Consider the following 21,649-nt stretch of genomic DNA (forward strand, 5'->3'; position numbering starts at 1 on the left):
TACTATTCTGCTTTTAAACTCCTTGCCAAGTGTGGCTTTTTCACTCAAAGTGAAATTCTCCCTTTGTCAATATCGGTGTTTTCCTTAGGGATGAAACAGCTAATAATCTATACTATATAATAGAAAAACTTACATTAATACTATCACAAGGATGATGATTACTGACTCTTATAGGACTAGTTTTCCGCAATGACAGAAAGGCGTTCTGAAATGCATTTTCATAAATTAGGTCATTTAAATCAGTTCAACATGTAAGTCACAGTAGCAAATTTTTCACTTGGCAGCTCTTCATTATGCATCTTGGATTAATTCTGATTTAAGAATTCTGTTCAGTTATTCACTTTTTTTCCTCAAAACTTTATTTTCAGTAAATGTGGTGATATCTCAAAATGGTATGACATCATTTGGTGCCACCCACCCCTTCTAGCTGTGGAGATGGCTTCATGAGGCATGGTCACAATAAACAGTAGACTCACAAGTGAACCAGATAAGTGGCAAGGCAGCAGTTTTTCATCGGGGATAAGGGAAAAAAGAAAGTGGGAGCAGAATTGCACCCCAGGCCCAATGATGGGAGTAAATGGAAGTTATACTACTCACTTTTGGGAATAGATTTTAAGAGCATAAGTCATTTAACCACTTTTAAAGACTTTACTCTGGGGTGCCTCAGTGTTAGAGCTGTACAAACACATGGTAAAAGACAGTCCATGCCCCAGTGAGCTTAATAGCCCTCTTAGTTTTCCCCCCGGCAATGCCATTATGCTTCAACCCTCTTCTCTTGTGTAGGATGAAGGCTTCTGCCTCCTCCTCCTGATTATTTTAACAGACCTTCAGTTAGTGCATGGAGCAGACCCTCTAGACTTTGCCGTCAGCACTACAATCCTTTCAAAGCTCACCTGGCAGTTTTCCCAGAAAAGCAAGACATGGTCGTTTAAGCTGGTTGCCAGGAAAAAGGCTGAATAATGCTCATTCTAGCTATTTGTTTGGGATACTGGTTCTCACTTTATGAAATAAATATGCCAGACATTCATCTCTTGAATGAAAAGAAATTGCTGCAATGGTCTTACACTGTTTTCTGCAGAACCTTTCCAAGACCTCTCAAAGGCCTTTGACGGACCATCTTGGATGCTCTAATCTTAATGCTATTTCTGTATGGAGTATCAGTTTCACCGGGTCTTTCAGGGCTCGGATGGAGTTCAGTTGGGAGGGCTTCTTTATCATTGTTTTGTAGGTGGGCCTGAATATCTTTTTCTCAAGTCAGAAGTGGCTTTTGTTTCTTGTAAAAAGCTGGGGGGGGTGTGAACACCCAAACCCACTAACCTCCATGCAGTGCTCTGTGCTTGCCAAAGAATAGATATGTGGGCTGGTATGCTAAAGGTATATTCTATACCAGAATATTTGTTACATCATAGCAAACTAGGATGTAGTAAGTTTATAGGATCCATCCATTAATGGCTGAAGTGTCTGGATGATGGGCTGTGTCTGCCCACGGAAAGCAGGCGCTTCTGTTTTTCTCGCAAGGCAGCCAGGAAGAAGTCTACTGACTCAAGTCTATTGGCCTCCCCATGCACCAGTAAAATGCTCCTGCAACCCTGTGAAATTGATCAAATTTGTGAACAAAAACTCCAGATACCTTCAGCTGGGTATGCATTTGTGAAAACACAGTGATCCTGCAATTAAGTTGACATAATTTATTAATGCTTTTTACAAGAAAAGAAATTTTGTCAGTATTTATCAACCTCCTCTTGGGGAAAAGTCTCTCCTTAAATGAATTTCAGTTTTGTCTGACCTCTTCGTTGTATACATGGAATATTTCATATATGTGGATGCTATTTGCACTTTTTAATGCTTCATATTTATCATCAAATTCCTTTGTTTACTATTGGACATTTAGACAAACACTCAAGCTGTTGCTTGGATTATGTTGCTTCCTTATCGTTAATCCTGAATGGCTACAGGATCTGCTCTCAGCATCTTTGTTACAGATACCGTGCTCTACTATTAGTAGAAGACAGAAAAGTCTATTTTCCTAACATAGGGTGACCAGACAATTGAGGTTGAAGGGGATGAACATAAGAGAGATCTTATCAGAATAACAGAAGAAAGGGGGGAAAGAGGGAACAAGGGATCAACTTTTCTTGTCTGATGTTCCACCTCCATGCTAATGCTATCTGCCATATAGTATTCTTTGTTTCCTTCATAAAAAGGAAAGTTTGCCTAGTCTTACATTTCTGCAAAGTGCATTAGAGAATATCATCATGAAAATCACTGAAGACAAGACAGTACTTCAACAGCTTATATATAGACATCATTGCTGTAAAGTGCTTCTGTCTTTTGAAAGCAACATGGCAGAAAGAAGGAAACCTGATGTGAAAAGCCTTTTTTACCGTGCTTTTGCACTTGAATTTTCTGGCTGTGTTTGTGTTTCAAAGTTGGTACAGTAGTTTTGTTTTACGCTGTACATTAGCTTTGGTTCCACATACAAAACATATGGTCATGCAATCGGTTAAAAAGCTACTACAGGGATTGCTTCTGTGTGCCAGTCTGGGAGAGGGTAAGAGCCATGCTAAGGCTGTAAGCAGCTGGTTTGGTTAAAGGAAGGGATTGCAACAGATGGCCTCCTCTTTAGCTGCTCACTTCGGCCCATCGTTTACAATCAGTCGGTAAGCATGAAATAAAATTTTATTCCTTAAATCTTAGAAGAAGATAGCCAGCTGCTTTAAAATGTGCAAAACAAAGTATTGGTCATAAACTTAAAAACAAGAAAAGAAGAAAGGAAAAAGAGGGGGGCAGATGGGAGAGAAGGATCGAATAGTGATGATCCTAATTAATTAATGAAATGTCTATTTGAAAGTCGAACTGGTTTTGACTTTTTTTTTATAGAGCCTTTGTACTTCTGACCACTGGTGCTCTCTGAATTCCTGGTTGTGTGACCCTCCCTCTTGCTTTTTGCAATTGATTTGCATCTGTTTTCCAATAGATCTTTTTGGTTACTTGTTTCTGAAGAGTGACTTTCTCATAGCTTTTGAATGTGGTATCTGTCTTGCCTAGTTTTGAAAGTTCCTGACAGTATTTTAAGAATTGCCTGGCTAATGTGCAGAGTGACAGTAACAAATAGGGATCTCGTTATTATTGCCTTTTTTTCCCCTTGATTTTTTTTCTGACAGTGGCAAAACATCATGGTGAAGCTATGCCTCAGTCAGATGGGGTCACATAGTGTCGCAGCCTAAGGACCACAACACTTCTAACATGATTGCTGGGTTATCTGCGTGCATCTCTTGAAAGCATTAGTTTGCAACATATATTAGGGAGGACTTTCTCACCACCTGAATGGCATTCCTGGGGCGCTTGCTGACATGTGGACAACATACGGAGAGGTACCAAAAGAGGGAGCTGAAATCCCCTATGACCAATCTGCGTCCAGCTATTGTGGGACCTTGTAACATCCACTGTGCACCTTATATGATCAAAGTGTGATGAAACTTGCTGTGTCCTTGCAGCTAGCTATGGACACGTCTTAACACATGATACGCAAGAGCTTGCCATTGTGAACTCTAATATAATAAAAATACTGAAACACCATGTTTCCTAAAGGAGTCTAGAAAAACTTACTGAAGGAATGATTATTCAGCAGGATGTGAAAATGTTTCCCCTTCTCACAGTAAGAAAACTTCATATTTTCAGAAGTGATTATTGTATTAAATTATTCTTGTTTCATAAAATGGGAGTAACAACATTAGTAAGAGAATAGTTCTGTACAGTTAAGTAAATCACTTGGGCAGCACAGAGATGATAATTACAATTAAGATGGCAGGAAAATAAAGATTACCTATACATATGCACTTGAAACCAGGTAGCAACATGCTTTCAGTAACTCAAATTCTTATCTACTTCCAAAGGGGTAATTTAGCCATAGAAGCAGCACATGATGGGTTCCTACATTATATATGCACATCTCAATGGTGATTTCTTTCTGATATAGCAGCTTTAGGATACATAAGATTTATGCACTCATGCCAATGGCCTGTTCTCATGGAGTTGGGCTAAATGTTCTTGTGCTACCTTCAAACAGATGCTAATGTTAACTTAATTTTCCATGTATTAATGTAATCTGTGTGCTTTATCTAAAGTGTTATATAAGTTCGTTCTCTATACATGTTTAGTGCAGTATGAATGAGACACAAAAAGAAAAATCAATCATTACTTCACAGAGAAATATGAACTCTGTTAGCTTCATTTTTCACACTGTGAAAATGACTTGACCTTCCTTTCCTCAGAAATCCAAATATCTCCAATCTGTATTCAACAGCATAGCTGGGCACAAATTTTCCATTAACATTTTCTGGATAGAAAACTGATTTCATTCTTGTTGTTTTGTGGAAAAATAGGGTTTTCTTTGGATTAAATGGAGTATTCTAAGCAGAAAAGGTTTCTGTGCTGTCTCACAAGGGTTGCAGTTCAGTTACCTTTTACCTCTATGGCTGTGGACCTCTGGCCTCAGTCTCTCTTGCCCGACCCACCATGGCCACAGGTTGGGGACAGGCCTTCAGGAATAGGGACAACAGGGCGGCTTGTGGCGGCTGCAGCCTGGCTGCTGAGCCCTGCCTTTGGAGCAGAGCACTGAATGGGCCCTCATTACTACTTCTCCACGTCTTCCTCATTGCCTTTGTATCTCCCTTTGCGTATACAGGGCATGTGTGCAAAGCCTTTGGGTAACGAGGTTAGCATGGGATGTACGTAGGTTTGAAAGAGAAAGGATGAGGCTGGGATGCCCCTTCCCTGCTTCAAACTCTGTACCCTGCCTTTGCTGCTGAACCTGAAGGAGCAGGTGGGAAGTCTGACCATTTTGGTGCAACCTCCACAGCACCCTTGGTCGTACAGTGCTTTCAGCCTTGTGCTTCCACTCACAGCTGCTCATTCTCAACCACAGCAGCAGCTGCCCAAGGGGGCCAGGCATTTGTGCCTTCATCAGAGGGGCGCTCCGGCAGGCTGCCTCCTCCTCTAACCCTAAATGGGGATAACCACCAAAGCCACCCACCAGGAGCATCTTGCTGGAAAGCTGTCTCTGAGCTTGTAGAGCAGGATGGGCAGGGGAAGGTGTAGGGCAGGGGCAGGTGAAATGGCAGCAGGATTAGTAGCCTTGTCGGCAAAACTGGAGCCTGACCTGTGCTGAGCCATCATTCCCCTTTGTAGCAGGCTGCAGGGCCAGGTGGTGGTGAACAGGGCCAGGAGGCCTTGCTGATCTTGTTATCCCTCTGTCCTGAGCTGTTGCAGGTGCTGGGAACCGCAGTTGTATTTTCCACTGTAACTGTAAAAAATCACACCAAGGGCAGTTGAACTTTCTGTTCCTGACAGTTCAGGTAAATGAACTCTTTGCTGAATGAAGCCGGAGCTGGGATAGCCTCATGCTTGCACTTGCCCCTGAGCTGGCAGTTTGCAGAGGCTGCTTGCTCCCCGCTGCTGGCAGCCACGCACTACAGGAGCATGTACTGCCCCGACACGCTCCCTGCAGCCTTTTGCTCCTGCAGTCCACGGCCACGGTGAGCAGGCAGTGAGCTTGGCCAGCTCTTGCTCTGGCTGGTGTGCGTTGAGGTCCTGTGGGGCCAAGCGTGGCTGCTGGCAGCAGAGTGTGCTGTGTCCCTGGGGAGAGGGGTGGTGAGGGCACCCTCCCGCCAGCACCCGTGGCAGCAGACAGCATGTCTGGCACGGGGCCCCCGTGGAGCTTTGGCTGGGTGTCTGCAACGGTGACACTCAGGCGAGTCCTCGGGCGGTTTGAAACCTGACTGCAAAAAGCTGGTTCATGCACAAATTTTCTCGTGCAGCTGAGGGCACGGGACATTTGGGGAGCGCCAGGTGCCAAACATGTAACTTGTGAGGAGAGGGTTTATCTCCATTATTGCCCTTCATGGAACAGCAGGTTTGCTTGCTCATGCAGGATCTCCCACCCCTTACCTTTGCTAGAATGAGCAGCCACCAGACCCCTCTCTGAAAACAGGGGAAGCAGAACTGCCAACTCCTGCAAGTCCCAGTGCGGAATGCTTTTAGTAAGTCATTTAGTTGAGTTTAATGGTTCAAGCTCAAGATACCAAAAATAGGTGAGTTATTGAATGTAAGGGATCAGGTAAGAGACTAGGCTTTTACATTTCCTAATAATAATTTAGAAAAACAAAACAAAAAACCCCAAACAACTCTGTACCTGTTTCTGGAGAAAAGTTCTGAAAATGTGACCCTGCCTCCCATGTTGGTTCAAACTATTGGCCACAAATTATGGTTTTCAATGGGGCTTTGAAAACCTATGATGATGCTAAAATAAGAAACAGAAGAGAGAGGGACCTGACTCATGATATTTTAAAGCTCGAGGCCTAGAGCAGTGTGTTTGAGTCCGTTTGTGGAGAAAACAGAGATGCTAGAAAGGAAATGCTGCGTGCACCTGCCTGCCCAGAGCGGGGAGAGGAGCAGTGCTGGGTTTTGCTGGGTGCGAGCGCAGACTGTCAGCCGTGCAGCCTTGCCTGAGCTCCCTCTCTTTTGGGGGCCCACAAGACACATAATGCAAATGCAAATCTTGCAGTGAAGCCCAAGCGAAGATGATGATGTCTGTCATGTTTGACTTCCACTGATAACAGTTCCACAGCTTTTCCTCAGCAATATTTTTGACACAACAGTGCTTATAAAACGATTGCATCCTCCTTAGGAAGGGAAAAACTGTGGATTACATGAGCTGCTCTGCCACTGGTCTGCTTTATAATCTTGGATTTGTCTTTTAATTCTCAGGAAGCCCATAAAGGTGCTTCTGTTGGAGGGTTCACTGGAGCCTGGTCGCTGTGGTGGCAGAGCTGGCCACCGTGACCGACTGTATGAGCCTCCCGGGGCTGTGGCGTGGCTGTGGAGCTGGGACCACACCAAAGCAAGGGTCGTTTCAAACTTTGCCAACACCAAGTCCCCGAGACTCGCTGGCACGTAGGGTGCGACTGGTCTTGTGGAAAACCGGAGTAAAAATGAATATAGCTTTGGTCTTGTCTTTGCAATACCAATGTACGTCCTTGTTTGCTCAGTGGGTACATGCATTTGTAATTTTGTATTTATAAAATGGATGTGGAAAATCATAAGATACTAGTTACTGTTCAGAGGGCAGCTGGGAACAAAAGCATGCGGGCAAGGTGTGTGAACCTGCCTAGAAAATAATTCGATTTAGGGGATGGAGGGCGCAGGGGGCCCCTTTCCCCTTCTGTCGTGTGTGGGGCAGCCTGGGACTCGTGCTTGGCCTCTCCCTGGCGTAGGTGGGGGAGTGGGATGGTCCCTGCAGGAGCGCTTCAGGATGCCCCTGTCCTGCCTGATGCCCGCAGGTGAGCTGTGCCACGTCCCGTCACTCCTGAAGCACGCAGGCAGTGGGAAGGGCGGCCATCCCAGCCGCTCAGCAGACGCTGCTCAGCTGGAGCAAAACCCCCGCAGTGCTCGGCAGGACCCTTCTTGTTCAGCGCCCCCCCCCGCCCCCCCCGGGTTGCCCGGGCCTGTGCTTTCCTCTGCCCCCTTCCCCTGCCGTCGTGCATCTCCCATTAGGGCTGACCCAGAGCGCTGTCCGTGCCATGCCTGCGCCACCTCTCGTGTCAGTGGGAGTCGGGTTTGTTCACTCACGGGAGTTGGCTTTGGCAATTAAACGATAGGTGCCTGTTTTATTCTTTCCCTCTCCCCGACCCCCGCTTCTTTCTCCCCCGCTCCGAGCCCAGCCAGGACGCCCGCAGATTATCCCGAGGCGCGAAGCCGCGCCGCTCCCCCGCTGCCCGCGGCTTCTCCTTTTCCGCAAAACTTCCCCGCGCACCCCGGGCGGGGGGCTGCCAGGCTCCGCCGGATCCCGGCGGTGCTGCCGCGGCGGCTCCATGCCGCGGCTTCGGGCCGCCCCGGCTCCTCCCCTCGCGGTGTGCGAGTGTGTGTGCGAGTGTGTGTGTGTGCGTGCGCCAGGGCCGCCGCCGCCGCCGTGCCTGCCTCTCCCAGCCAGGCAGCCAGCCGCGCCGCGCTGCTGGCGGCGGCCGGAGCGGGCGGCGGCGGCGGCGCTCCGCGAGCCCCGGGCGGCTCCGCGCGGCCCCGCGGCGGCCGCCGCTCCCCGCGGCGCCGCTGCCCATGCCGGCCGGGCAGCCCTAGGCGCGCCGGCTCGGCTCGGCTCTCCTCGGCTCGGCGCGGGGCGGGGAGGGGGCACCACTTCTCTGAGTCTCCCCACCAGATCGTTATGGACCTATTCGACTTTTTCAGGGACTGGGACTTAGAGCAGCAGTGGTAGGTTTTTTTGGGTGGTTTTTTTGGTTTTTTTTTTGTTGTTGTTGTTGTTCCCCCCCCCCCCCGCCTCTCCACCCCGCTCCTTCCAACAGCTGCCTCCTTCCTCTCCTCCCTGCTCGCTCCCCCGGTGCCTTAGCCTTTGTTGAGGGGCGAAGCGCCCGGTGCCCGCCGGGGAGCGGGTCCTCGCTGCGCCCGCGGGGAGCCGCGCCGGGGCCGGCCGGCTCCGGCCACGCTCCGCGGCCGCGCCGCGCTCCGCAGCCGCGCCGCTGGCTCCGGCTGGTGGGGGGCACCTCGCCGTCGGCCGGCTGCGGGGGGCGAAGTTGGCCGGAGGGGGAGGAGAGGCAGGGGAAGCGCTGAGATGTGCCGGGGTGCCGGCTGAAATACCAACAGCAACAGCGAACCCCCGCCCCGAGCAGGGAAGCGGTGTGGAGAGGCGATGTTTTCCCCGGGATCGCGGCTTCGCTAATGTTGTGTTTACTGCTGTCAGTGACAATATTCCTTTCACGGGGAGAAGCGCAACTGTAGTTTTGCTGTGTGGCACAGTTCAACTGTAGCCGTGTCCAGTGTGGGGGTTTCTGTTGCTGTTTTTGCTGGTTTCCTATTCTGGATGAAGCGTTATTGAAGTTAGTTTTGGAAGTGGGAAGATCAGTCCCTGTGATATTATAACAGGTCTTCCCCCCCCCCTTCTCTCTTTTTCTTTTTCTTTTAATTTTTCTTTTTCTTTTTATTTTTCTTTTCCTTCTTTTCTTTTCTAAGAGTGGAATTTTAGTTTTATATTGCTCTGCAAAGAGGTGCACACCTTGAAAAGGTCGGTGCATCTGTTTAAGTGTACTATAAACTTGTTACCAAAGTGAATGCTAAGGAATTTTCGATGGGTGACAAGTAGCTGGGAAAGTTAGAATTTGGGTAGGTATTTAGTCACTTCCCCGGCTGGGTAATGAGATTATGCTTATTCTTTGACTGTTTTTGCTGATTCTTTACTTTTCAATTTAGCAAATATAGTTATAATTCTTTAACTATGCACAGTGAAATTCAGTGGTTGGTTACTGCTTTGTTAAATGCTTTTAGGCTGGAGTGCAGTTTGCCGAGAAAGAAAGAGGCTAAAATACTGTATTTTGTTATCCTAATCTCTGAATGTCACACAGATTATATGTGTGTATGCATGTGCATTTGGACCTCATGTTTTGCAGAGGGTTTACTTTACTTTGTTGATAATATAAAGGTATGCCTAGGAAAAAGATCATATATTTAGTTAATAACTATCATTTTGCCAAGCACAGTCTACCAGCTATGGTTGCAAATCCAAGATAATCGGAACCAAATACCTGTCACGTTCTATTTTACAGCAATTTGGAGTAAATCCTTGGAACTGTAAATTACACTATATCAATATTAATCTGTAAGCAGGCGTTTTGGATCATGTGCGTGTTTTATCAGCTCTGCATAAACCATCATATTACATCTTTTAATAACCATGCTGTTGTTATTTAAAAGTAATAATCACAATAAAATTAGTGCTCAATTAAATATTGTGCTTCTACCACACTATCTTTACTCTGCTACACTAATTTATTTTGCAGACAACTGATAACCACCATATTACTACTCAAATAATATTTGCATACAATTTGCCTAATTTATAGTGTGGGTAACATCATTAATTTAATAGAAGCTGTTACAACCCAATATGTGGGTGTAGTTCAAATACTAAGCACATTATAGGTATTGAGTTTTAATGTTTGCTTAATAACTTACTTTCATTTGACTATGGTTTTATGTGGATTTAGAGTTGTGCATCAGAAAGAAGGGAACTCTTGTGCCTCTGTTTTTCCATAAAATATTAACATATTGCCACTCGTTCTAGAAATCCATTTGCTTGCTTTCGTACAGTGAAATGCATTGATTTTAGTGTTTTTAGGGTCCATGAGGAGGGCACATTTTTTACTTTGTTTCAAAGTGTATGATATCTGCACAAACTCTCTATATGGCACAGGCTACACACAATTACTTATTGCAGAGATCAAGTTGGATTTAGCTTTTAATAATCCAATCAGTATATGTATGTGCACATCTATATAATATGCAGGTACATAATCTACATGTGTACACAAACATTACATGTATTTTATTGTACATGTAAAGATTTCTGCCTCTGACAAGTAGTTGTTTGCTTAAGGAGATATGAATTTAGCTCATCTATCTATAAATATGTCCATGTGTATATATGTAATATATGTTATACATGCATCATCTCTACACACCCAGAAATATGCATGCTCACCCATCAAGATTTATTAATTTTTGTCTGTGTATCCAATATGGTATGGTTACTTCATAATATTTACAAATAAGTATATATAACATGATGTGTGAATTGCTGCTTCTTATTTTGAAGCTGTCCTCCTTCCTTCTGTCTGTAAGCTGGCCTTTGTAAAACATGTTTCACAAGCATTTATAAGGCAATTAGAGACCCTCTTCTGCATTCCTTGCAAACCCAAAACTTCTGCTAATCTGTGCTGCAATCGCCAAGAAGGCAAGCTCAGGCCTACAGTGGGTGTGTGGGTGTTTGTATGTATTAGCTCTATGCAAAGTACAACAGAAACATAGTTAGCCTGAGAAATATATATATATATATATATATATATATAAAAATGTATTGCTTGAGCAGAGATTTTTTTTTTTTTTAATCCAATGAAAAGGTGTAAACGTAACACTTTCTATGCATTGCCATTATATCAGGAAATGACTCCCCAAAAGTTTTGGGCTGATGGGAGGAATACAGCTAATTTTCCCCCCCTCCAATGGAGGTGTGTCTTTGTGTCATTTCTTGAAATGTATTTTGGCAAGAACTGTCAAAGTTACAGCATGCGCTGCTACTACCTGTGTTCTTAAATTCTTGCCTGGCATTCCGGATGATTAGTGGGAGCTTTGTCTTGATACGAACTGCAGAATCAGCCTTTTAGTTTCCCATATTAGGAGAGATCACAGTAATATAAGAATGTGATGTTTCATTGAACCTTCATCAAGAATGCGGTTGGGAGGGTAGCCGAGGGTTGATGTGTTTCTGGTTTTTGTGTTTTTTTTTGTTTTGGTTTGGTTTTTTTTTTTGTTAACACTTGCGTAAAATGTGTAAAAAATAAGGCCGTAGATATCCCAGTGGATGTTTTGCCAGACTTGAAAAGCTGAAAAAAAATGAAAACAATTTAAATGAATCTAAACTCTGGCTGAGGTGAAGGGGCCAAAGCTAAAGTCTGCTATGATTCCTGGATGAATAAGACACGTTAACCTGGGCTTGCATTTAATATGAGCCATTCTATGAGGGAGAAAGGAAGGGAGATGGATATAATGAAAAGCTTGAATGCCTGTGTGCACCAAGGGGACCACTTGCTGTTAAAAATCAAATTTCATCTTTTAAATCACTTTCCACGCTTGTCTGTGGTAACCAAGTAAATGAAATCTTGAAGTGTCCTGGGACCATGTGGCTAGATTTGAACCTGCTTACGGAGTAAGGTGGTGCCATTAATCAGCAGTTGGGAAACAACAAAACCCAACAAAAACCCAACCTCCACAGAATATATAGCTCCTCACTAACACAAAAAAAGGCAGAGAGATTCATGGTTTATGTTATATTTATTGTCATTGCTATTAATATTTTTTAAGTCCTCCAATCTTTTAAAAAAGCGAAAGTGGAGAAAATACTTAGCGGGGAAAATGCATATTGAGGTATATAAAATAAAACCTGGCAAAGGGAAATAAGATCAGCAGGTAAGAGTATCGTTGTAGCTGTCTGGTTGTGATAGGAAAGACTTCTCACTGCAGAGAAACAAGCCTCTTGGTTTTTTTTCTTTTTTATATTATGTATTGCAAGTAGCCTAATTACAGCAAAACCAGCAAACTGCCAGTTATACAGGAAGAGGCTTAAACTCACTAAACTGTTATATAAATAGAAAGTTCAAAGGTCTGTTTGTGGCTGACAAAGCTGAGAACAGGCCATCTGTGGGCCAGGTTCCTCTCCTGTATGAATGCAAAAACATACTGCACACCACAGCAGCGTGTACTTTCAACATAGTCCTCAACCTGGAGGGGGTGATCCTGCTCTCCAGACAAAGGTGAACTGTTTCAGTTCCAGCCTTGGGTATTTCCTCTCCTTCACCCACCTTCCCCCTTCCCTCTTTGCCTTGTGCCTCTGCAGAAGACCTTCTCAGTTACTGTTCTTTCACCAGGGTCTGTAATAGCTTGCTAAATGAAAAGTCTTCTGAACGTGGAAACAATGTTGTGTTTATGATGGGAATGTGTGAAATAGAGTAAATAGGCTCTTTGGGAATTAAATTGACTTTTTTTTTTTTTTTTAAATTTTTTTGGGTGATGGTGAGAGTATTAGTATAGGAGAAAGTCACATTTGAATGGATTTCTGTAAGGTTTTTCTCCCCCTCCCTTTCTTCTCCTTAAGAAATACTACAGTTGAATCGCAGTTGCTTTTTGGATTTGTATTACAGACATCCCCGAGTAATTATTTGAAAACGTTTCATTTTCAATTTGCTTTGAAAGTGTAAATGGATAGATTGTGTGGCTGCTGGTGGGTGGGTGAGGGGGATTAGATGCTGTCAAAACAAGCAGCTGAGAGAGACCAAAAATAGTGTTGGGCCAAAACCTGTACTTGAAGTACATCCTGATTTAGTAATTCTTCCCTGGTTGATATTGAACTCCATGGAGTGTAAATCTTAAAAAAATTTGGCCGTTTGCAAACATTAAGCTCACATCTATCCTATGAGGCAAAATTACAATCAGTTTAACAGCATTTGAATTGTTTTCCTAATGATTCATTCAAGAATTTAATGACTTTTAAAATATACAAATTGGGATGGAGAGTAGATACTTCAGATACTGTTCAGCTATTCTGAAGCCAGGCAGAACTTCAGAGCATTTAAGCACTTTGTACATGAATGCCAATTACATCGTTTGGATTTTCTTTTGGAGTAAAAGATGGTGTTACGATGCAGGTCCTTCAGTCAAGCAGAATTACTCCTTTTGTCTGTCTGACAAGACTGTCACTGCAACCTGGAATTTAATGAAATAATTTAAGGGGAAAATGTGACATTCTGTAAAGTATTAAGTTAAATAAATATACTAAATTATCTCTGAAAAAATGAGTGGACACTGCTGGTCTCTTTGAGCTTCTTAGGACTGAGACAGTATGCTCCAGCGTCATGGAAGGAGTGTTGTGATACTTTTTGTGTTATGAGGCCCAAATCCTGTTTTTATCTGAGTCAAGCAAAACTCCCATCATGCGAGATGGGACAAAATTGGCTCTAAGACTTAGAAAAAACACTTGGGCCTTAATATAGCAGGGTCGATATGCAGCTATGTAGTTTTAGGCACACAAGCAGTCCTATTGAAACAACTCTGATTTCAAGTTAAGTTTTGCTGAACTGGGTTCTTGATCACTCCCAAAATGCACAAGGTGTTTTACTAATGACTAAACCCTGGTTCTCCATGTATTTGGTAATGGAAGCTGATGTTATTTTTGACTGTATAGTACCTATCCATTTGCCTGAAATCCATCAGCAGTTTTACATGATTGCACAAATAACTGGGCAGTCAGAAAGAATGCAAATATTCAATCTCATTTAAAAAAAAATCTAGAAGAATTGTAGGAAACATTTTATACACTGAACTGATGAAGTTTGTGGAATAAGCATCTAAACAAATAGACCCCATCCTGTATTTCCCTGGCGCCTTTAGTTTGAGGTAATGGAATTTCTCTGTGTAGAGGACTTGAAGGATTGGGCTCCTGGATGCTTGTTAAATGTATATAATCAATAAATACCATAAAGTACCCATGTCTTCCTCCAGCTTGGGCCTGAGCCAGTAGCCAGTGACGTCAATGGACGTGCTCCCAATTGACTTCAGAGAGTACTGCATTTGACCCTGTTTTGGCCAAAAGGCAGACTTCATGAAATGTGGAGCAATTCTCTAATGACCAGGATCAGCAAGGCACTTTGCACACACCTAATACTATGCATGTGGAAAAACTCCACAGAGCCCAATTCTGAACCTGTCTAATTCAAATTTACTGGCTTTCTTTTGAGAAGAAAGAAAAGAAAAATGGAGAGGAAAGCTTGAGTCTTTTCTCTTGGTTGCAGTTAACAGAATAGATTTTATAAAGCCATCAAGCATCTATTAATGCTGAAAACTGAAACTGTGCCACAACTCTGGGTTTTGCAATGTTACGAATTCTTTCTTAAGCATTGAAAAAGAAGGTAGTAAATCCAGTAATATGTCAAGTTAGTATAACCTTCCAGGCCACTCATAATATAATGTTGTCAGGAAGTCACAACAGTGACTCAAAAAGACAGCTCTTTCATCCTTTTATTGGTACTGAATGTTCTATATTGATGCTTTGTAATCAAAATATTTATTTAATTTGTTCTAATAGCTTTGGTCAGAGGTCGAAGGTACGTTACTCCTGACTAATGGACAACTGTAGAGATAAAAAATGAGAGGAAGGATGGCAACGTGCATGTCAGTAGCTTTTAAGCTCCATTTTGAATAACTTCTGATGATACAGTTGTTTGACCAAAGATTCTCACAAAGGGCATGTGATATTCAGTCTGCATTTGTGAGTGGAGATTTTGGGGAATGAGCTGGGGTTTGTTTTCAAAAACTCTGTACTGGAGCCTAGTCTCACAGAAACTTGAAAAGAATTGCAAGTTGCTCCTTGATTTCAACAAGACTGCTGTTGAGTGCAGTCAGTACAATGGGTTTACACGGTTGGGCTCGTAGTGCTGAAAAAATAATATGGAACTAGAGAGCTGAGGTAAGGGAATAAACCAAAACTTCCTGCCGTTAACTTCCCAGCTGTTACAAACTGTTTTATCATGAAGAGGCTGTTTTTCAACTCGTACGTAGTAGATCCACACCATAAATTATTATGACCGTTAAACAAAGGTCTAGTCAGTAGTCTCTTCTTCTGTAAAACTTTATATCACATTTTAATGACGTTTTATGAATGTATTCAAATCAAGCCACCGAGAGAAGAAAAATCTTAGTTGTGGAATTTCTTTTTTTTTAATGTGACCTCAGCAGTTAATTTGTGTCTTTTTACTGGAGGTTATCGATGAGTCCTTGTTCCAGGTGATTTGAGATGGTGAGATTTAAGGAGAGTTGGAGATGAGGCCACAACTGGAAGCTGATTTTCATTGTAGGTGACACAGAGAGTGGAGGAATGCCATTTACTATGTACAATGTGTAAGTCTTGTTTAGTGAGGAGCTGTAGTCAGCAATTCAGATTCCTGACTCAGATGCTGCATGGTGCTACCAGTTATAGTAAGACATGAATAGCCCACTCATAATTATATGTTTTTATAAGGGTGGGGTATTAACAACCAGCAAAGAAGAAAATGAGATAGAGTACAAAGTTAAAAATCACTCAGTTGTTCCTTTGACAAGTATTACAATAGCTATTTTTTTAACTCTGTGGGTGTACATGGTGCTGTGGAATAAGTGAATTCTGTAGCTCTACATTGCTTTCAGTGCCTGGGCCTCAAACCTGCAGATGTCTTACTACTAAGACTAGTGCTTTTTCCTTATGGCACTTTGCATGGACTATTGTCAGGATTCGCCCATGGTTTAAAAGTTAGTGCTTCTTGGTCAAGTGTCGTTCAAGTGTAGACCGTTAAGATAGGTGATGGTATCTGAATCCTACAAAGTGATAGCCACCTAAAAGTAAGACTGGGTAAACATGGAGCAGTACTTGGTGGCTTGTGATCTGTGCTGAGAAGGTGGCTTCACAATGGAATGTTTTTCATTTAGAATATTTTTAGGTCTGAGGGTAACAATCCATTATGTAGGTCTGCTTATACTTTTTTCATCCTTTACTGTATCACTGGTTTAGGTCAAGATTTCACTTGTGAGGAAAAAAGCAAACAACTATCAGTAGAGAAAACAAATGCAAAGCTTTAAATATAAAATCAGGAAATATAAAATGTTATTAGGGTTGCCAGTTCCCATTTATTTTAGTTTCATGTCATGAGGGAAACTAAGATCCTGCAGTGATAATGTGTTTAGGTGAGCCTGTTTCTATGCTGCTGTTAGTAGCCATGCTTATATTTGAGAATGTTATATTCAAGACTTGGGAAAATATATGTCTGTTGATTATGGACCTCTTCGTCTGCATACAGGCCAGTGTGAGAGATGATTTCAGGGGACTTAATTTTAGAAGGTTGCACACTTTTTAGGTCCCTGTCCTGAACTCTCAGGTGAGACACCCATAGCTTGGGGTAGCCAATTCATGTATAAAAACTTCAGGCTGCTCTTTTGAATGTGGGGGTGATTTTTCTTCCAGTTCTTTCCTGTAGAACAATGGAATGACATTCTTCCTGGTGTTTTGTATGAAGAATAATGATGAGGAATTATCTTCTCTGTCTACAAGTGTTTAAAAACTCATTAGTTAGGGTCCCTGAAAGAATTCCAATACAAGTCAGTGGGTGTGGTGAAGCTGATTGTAATGGGAAGCGAACTGGGCCCTGGGGCTGGTGGTCAGCAGGGAGGCAGAGCTGTAAAGAATACTGTGCATATGCTATAGTAAGCATTTTCATAGATCTCCTCTGTGGGAGAGGACAATGGCTTTGGAGCTCATATTTACTCAAAAAGCAGCCCTTTGATTTTCATGGATTTATGCTTCGTTGCACATTGGAAGGCCCATTTGTCTTCACCAAGCCTTTGAAGAGGGATAGGTGAAGGGTTTGAGGCATTGGCCAATGGCTGAGGGTAGTGGTTGCTTGGAGAAGGAGCTAAGTTGCCTTGCTTTTTTTGGTAATACTTGGCAGAGTAGTTGTCATCCTTTTTAAGTTTGCTAAATCAAGGTGAATATATATTTAGGATTGATATAGATAAGAGAACATGGATGCTCTTACCGGCTCTGCCACGATCTGCTTTACTGCCTTTAGAAAGTCACTTTGTGCCTATCAAAGTGGGGTAATGATATTTACATCTTTGGTAATTTGCCTGTTTTGTTTTGTTTTGTTCAGGTGGAAAGCATGAGAGAGAAGGGCCAGCTGTGTAGTTACCTTCATCTGGTGTTTCTGTTCAGTTTTTCATCTTCCTGAGGGTCAGCTGGGAACTATTTTTGATATTTTCTCTACTCTGAACTTGACTCTAGATATATAGTCCTTAACTAGCTTGCTTGTACTGCATTACCTACAAGAAGAACAAACAGTGTTGACGCAGATTGTCTATGGCATAGCTTATGCATTGAGATCCTGTGTTGTGCTGACGATATCAGACACATGTTTAAAAAAATGGGATGATATTTCTGGCCACAGACCTTTCAAGTGTTGATTTACGTCTCTCTGCTTTACCTCCTTTTGTAAAGTGAGAAGAATAACATCTCAGAATTTTACTGGTAGACTGAGGCATTTTGCAGAGAAGTCATTGTCATTACCCCTTATACACGGGGGAATGGAAAGAGAGGAGCGAAGTGTCTTGCAGAAGGACTCGGTGTTGGTCAGGACTGCTATCAGCTGAGTTCCAGTTCACTGCTTGCCCACTCTGATGGGTATATTTTCCTATTCCGCAGGGGTGCGATGAGGTTAAGTCCCTTAATGTTTATGAATGTTTATGGTGATAGAGCAAGACAGGAACCTAGGCAGATATATTAGTAGGGGAAAGGCAAGCCCATAAAGAGAAATGGTAGGATTTGGGCAGAGCATATCTGCAAGAAAAGGTAATCAAAGCAGAGAAACTCTTCTGAAGGGCAGAATTTCTTTACAGTGTGCATATTTGATATAATTTACCCTGCTCTCAGCTGGACAGTGAAGGCCATGGACCTTTCAGAGACAGAATGGTCTTGTTACTCCAGAAGACTTGTAATTTCCCGGGTCTTATAGAAAAGCTTTGTGTATGCAGCTGTAGCTTAAGTAAACATCATGTCTTGGATGCTTCACTGAATAGTACATCCACACTTTTTCAGAAGCATTGTTGCTCTTTGAGCCAGCTGCCTTTGTTTCTAGCAGACCGCCGCTTTGTTGGTTAACCCTAGGCATGAGTTTTCATCACATATGTTATTAGACTGAACATATTTTCTATTTTTACCACTTGGGGATACAAATTACTGCATTGCATTTAGCACGCATTAGGAAGAGTACATCTTTGATGTAAAAAAAAAATAAATACAGAGACAAAATTTTATTCGAAGGTCCTTTCTTTCAAGGTTCAAGGGAAAATAGGCAGCAAAACCAATTGATGGTCTTTATTTTTATGTCTTAGAAAAGCAGGAGGTATTTGCACATATGTGTTTTAATAGATTATGTTGGTGGAATTTGGTTCTGAAATTAACAATGGGCTTTTGAAGAAGGGAATGAATTTTGATGAAATCCTGTGTATCATTTTAAGGCAATTAGGGAGATTATTAGTAGTGTACATACTTAGAAGTATTGTCTTCATGGCTTTGATAATCGTCTGTGGGCCAGTAAAGTTGAATAGAGGGCTGAGCCGAAGGCCACTGCAGCTGGTTGAAATTTTTCATTGATTTAGTAAACTCTAAAACATACTTAGCCAGAGCTTCCTTTGCTTTCTCACTCCATTTCTGGAGAAGATGACCTTTACCTACTCTGTGGTAGAGCTCCAGAAACATTATGCAATCTATTGCAATATTTTTGTTACTGCTCAGTCTTTCCTTCTCTCTTTAAAGAGCCCTTGCCCAAACTGACTGTTCTTTAATGTGCACAAAGGGGGGCCATGGATAACGGAACATAATTAAAGAGGGTTTTGATATTTGTGTAGGAGAACACCTGGGTGCTCGTTCAGAATCATACAACCCCATCAGCAGGACATTGAGCACATTTGGATCGTAGACCATGACTAGGTGTTATCCTCATCAGGATAATAAATAATACACTTTCCTGTCACTTCACTCTGCCTGGTTCTTTCCCCATTACCTAAGGCAAGCTGTTGTGTGAGAATTTTGCCTGGTTGTAGACTGCTCATGAATCTTGCAGTACATGACATGCAGACATCTAACAAACATGACTAGAAACTGCATAAAATACACAGACATAACACAGAGGTCATATGTTTGAAAACACATTAGAGCTCCACAAAAAACCTGATATCTAGAAGGCTTTTTTCTCCTGTATATCCATAACCAAGAGTATTCTGCTAGCTGCATTTCAGCCAGATCAGGGTTATTTTAGATTTTGTAATGTCACTTGTGTAAACTCACACACCCTGCCTGCAAATTCAACTTCAAGGTCTCATCAAAAAATTGAGGCAGGCTAGAATGTTTGTTTAAGATTTAATATCTTTCTAACTAATTATAATGCAGTGTCAATATATGCTCTAATATCTGTGGAAAGGAAAGGAACATAAATGATACAGTTCCATTGTACTGGGTCTTTTGTAAACAATTAACGGTTAGGTGGATGTCTGAAGCAAGGGCGAGAGAATTGATAAACCTATTCCAAAGGGCTTGAAAAGTTGAAGTGAATTCTAAATGTAGATTAGGAGCAAATGATGACAGCCAAGGCAGCATTACCTCAGTTGATTAATTTATAAGGATACTGGTCAATGATTTTAACCAACAGCTATGCATAGTAGAATCCTAATGGGATCTGTCTGTTAAGATTACATAAAGTAGAGCATTTGATTTATTTCATAGCTTTCCAATGCTCCACTTTAACTTCATACAAATAATGCATTAGTCACACTGGATAAAATGGCGTATTGAATAAAGTTGTGATTTTGTCTGCTTCTTATAATCTGATTTTTATAAAGGATTAAATCTGCTTTAGTAGTTTATTCATATCATAAAAGAGATTGTCGGTTGAATGAAATCTTTACATCTGCCACTTTCTATCTCATTAGAAAAGACAGTAACATAAAGTTCCTCATTTCCTCCCAGTCTGTTTTATCCCCTGGTGTGTCTGAGTGTGTATATCTTCTGTACATGTTCGTATATTATAATGTCAGTGTGTTTTCGAAGTTGTGGTTAAGACTGCATCACAGCTTTGGGGGTGTAATACGAGGGGTTATACATGTTCTGGCAAAGAAAGTACCCAGCCAGGAACAAATGGGGGATGCGGCAAGAGGTGACACTCAAAAATCTGAAAATGATGGCTTTTAGCAGCGTGGCCATGTGTGTATGCATTGCCAGATTCAGCAAGGTATTGAGTACATGCAGTACTTTACTGTGAGTATGCCTACGTCAGTGGATGCAAGTGCGTGCTTAATGATAAGCGCATGTTGACTTATGGCTGATTTATGAGGACATGAAGGTTGGGCATTCCTCTGAACTTAAATGTGAATTGTCAGTTGTGATCAAACTGTCCGACTGTCAGTCATCTGTCACGGTTCCAGTGGTTTTCAAAACATTCTTCTAATTCAAATGCATGGTTGTTGGTTTTAAGCTAAATATTTAATGCAAAATTACAAATTTAGGCATTTTTATCCATTGTTGCCAGAATGTTGGCTTATTGTTTGTGTATTTTATTCCTTTTGTTTAAATGTGTGTCTTTGACAGGATCCTGCTGTTACAACTGGCAGTTGTTTTCACGTAGACCTTTGAAGAGCAGCAGATGATCTTTTTGTAGATGTTTTCTTATTTGTATTTAAGGTTCTTGCCATTTCTATTTAATCCCATTAAGTGTTTAGGGCCAGACTTGGTCTTCTGAACATGAGGTTCTCTTGGTATCTGATGTTGAGCAGAGAGGTAATATCCAGTTCTTTTAGTTACCTTTTTAGTCAGAAAAGCAGATTCTGAGGATCTTGGTTCTCCCTTCTGAGGACTTGCTGAGGATGAAACTTCTTCATTCACATTTTCATTTGTTGATATATGTTGCAGTTTTACTGGCTCTGGCATTTCAATCTTGGCTCCTTTTCCCACATACTTTGAATCAGTAGGAGTATTTTGATATAAAATGTGTAGTCAGCCTCTTCTGTAGAGCCACTTGCAAGCTTCGGTTGCAAACGCAGTGGGAGCAGCTGTAGCAGCTGGGTGGGCAGGGAGGCTTGTGCTGGGCTCTGCCCTTGCAGAGAGCCTCGGGTTGCCGAAGTGTTAATACTGGATTGTACCCATTTGACCCCCAGTGCAGGACTGGGCCTGTCTCTGACTCCAGCAAGCTTCTTGAACAAGACTTTAAGAGTCCCATATCATTCATCAGCCCACTTTGTTTTAGGATAAATGACAACAGGACCGACCACTTTGCTCTGCACTGGCCATTTTCTCTGCAGCAGTGGTGCACTCACTGACTGAGCTGTACAGTCACGGCTGAGTCATTTTTTGCTTAAATTTTGCTCGTTACTGAAATTCAGGAAAAAAACCCCTTTACTTGTCACGAAAGTGGTTTTGGTCGTGAGTACATTCCCATGACGCAGAATGCTCCTCGAA

General features: G+C 42.4%; 1 protein-coding gene across 5 annotated transcripts in view; it reads left to right on the forward strand.

Moving 5' to 3' along the window:
* The first annotated feature begins 8,032 nt into the window (after nucleotides 1–8,032).
* AFF2 (ALF transcription elongation factor 2) overlaps nucleotides 8,033–21,649 on the forward strand; it is a 347,838-nt gene continuing 334,221 nt past the window's right edge. For 4 of the 5 annotated variants that reach the window (XM_072877471.1, XM_072877472.1, XM_072877473.1 and 1 more), the window contains exon 1: nucleotides 8,033–8,265. In XM_072877471.1, the coding sequence (XP_072733572.1) occupies nucleotides 8,219–8,265 (47 nt within the window). In that variant the 5' untranslated portion in view covers nucleotides 8,033–8,218. The remainder of the gene's footprint in view (nucleotides 8,266–21,649) is intronic. The other variant, XM_072877475.1, reaches the window with a different exon arrangement.

The sequence above is a fragment of the Ciconia boyciana genome, chromosome 12 (assembly GCF_034638445.1).
Source record: "Ciconia boyciana chromosome 12, ASM3463844v1, whole genome shotgun sequence".
Taxonomy (NCBI): domain Eukaryota; kingdom Metazoa; phylum Chordata; class Aves; order Ciconiiformes; family Ciconiidae; genus Ciconia; species Ciconia boyciana.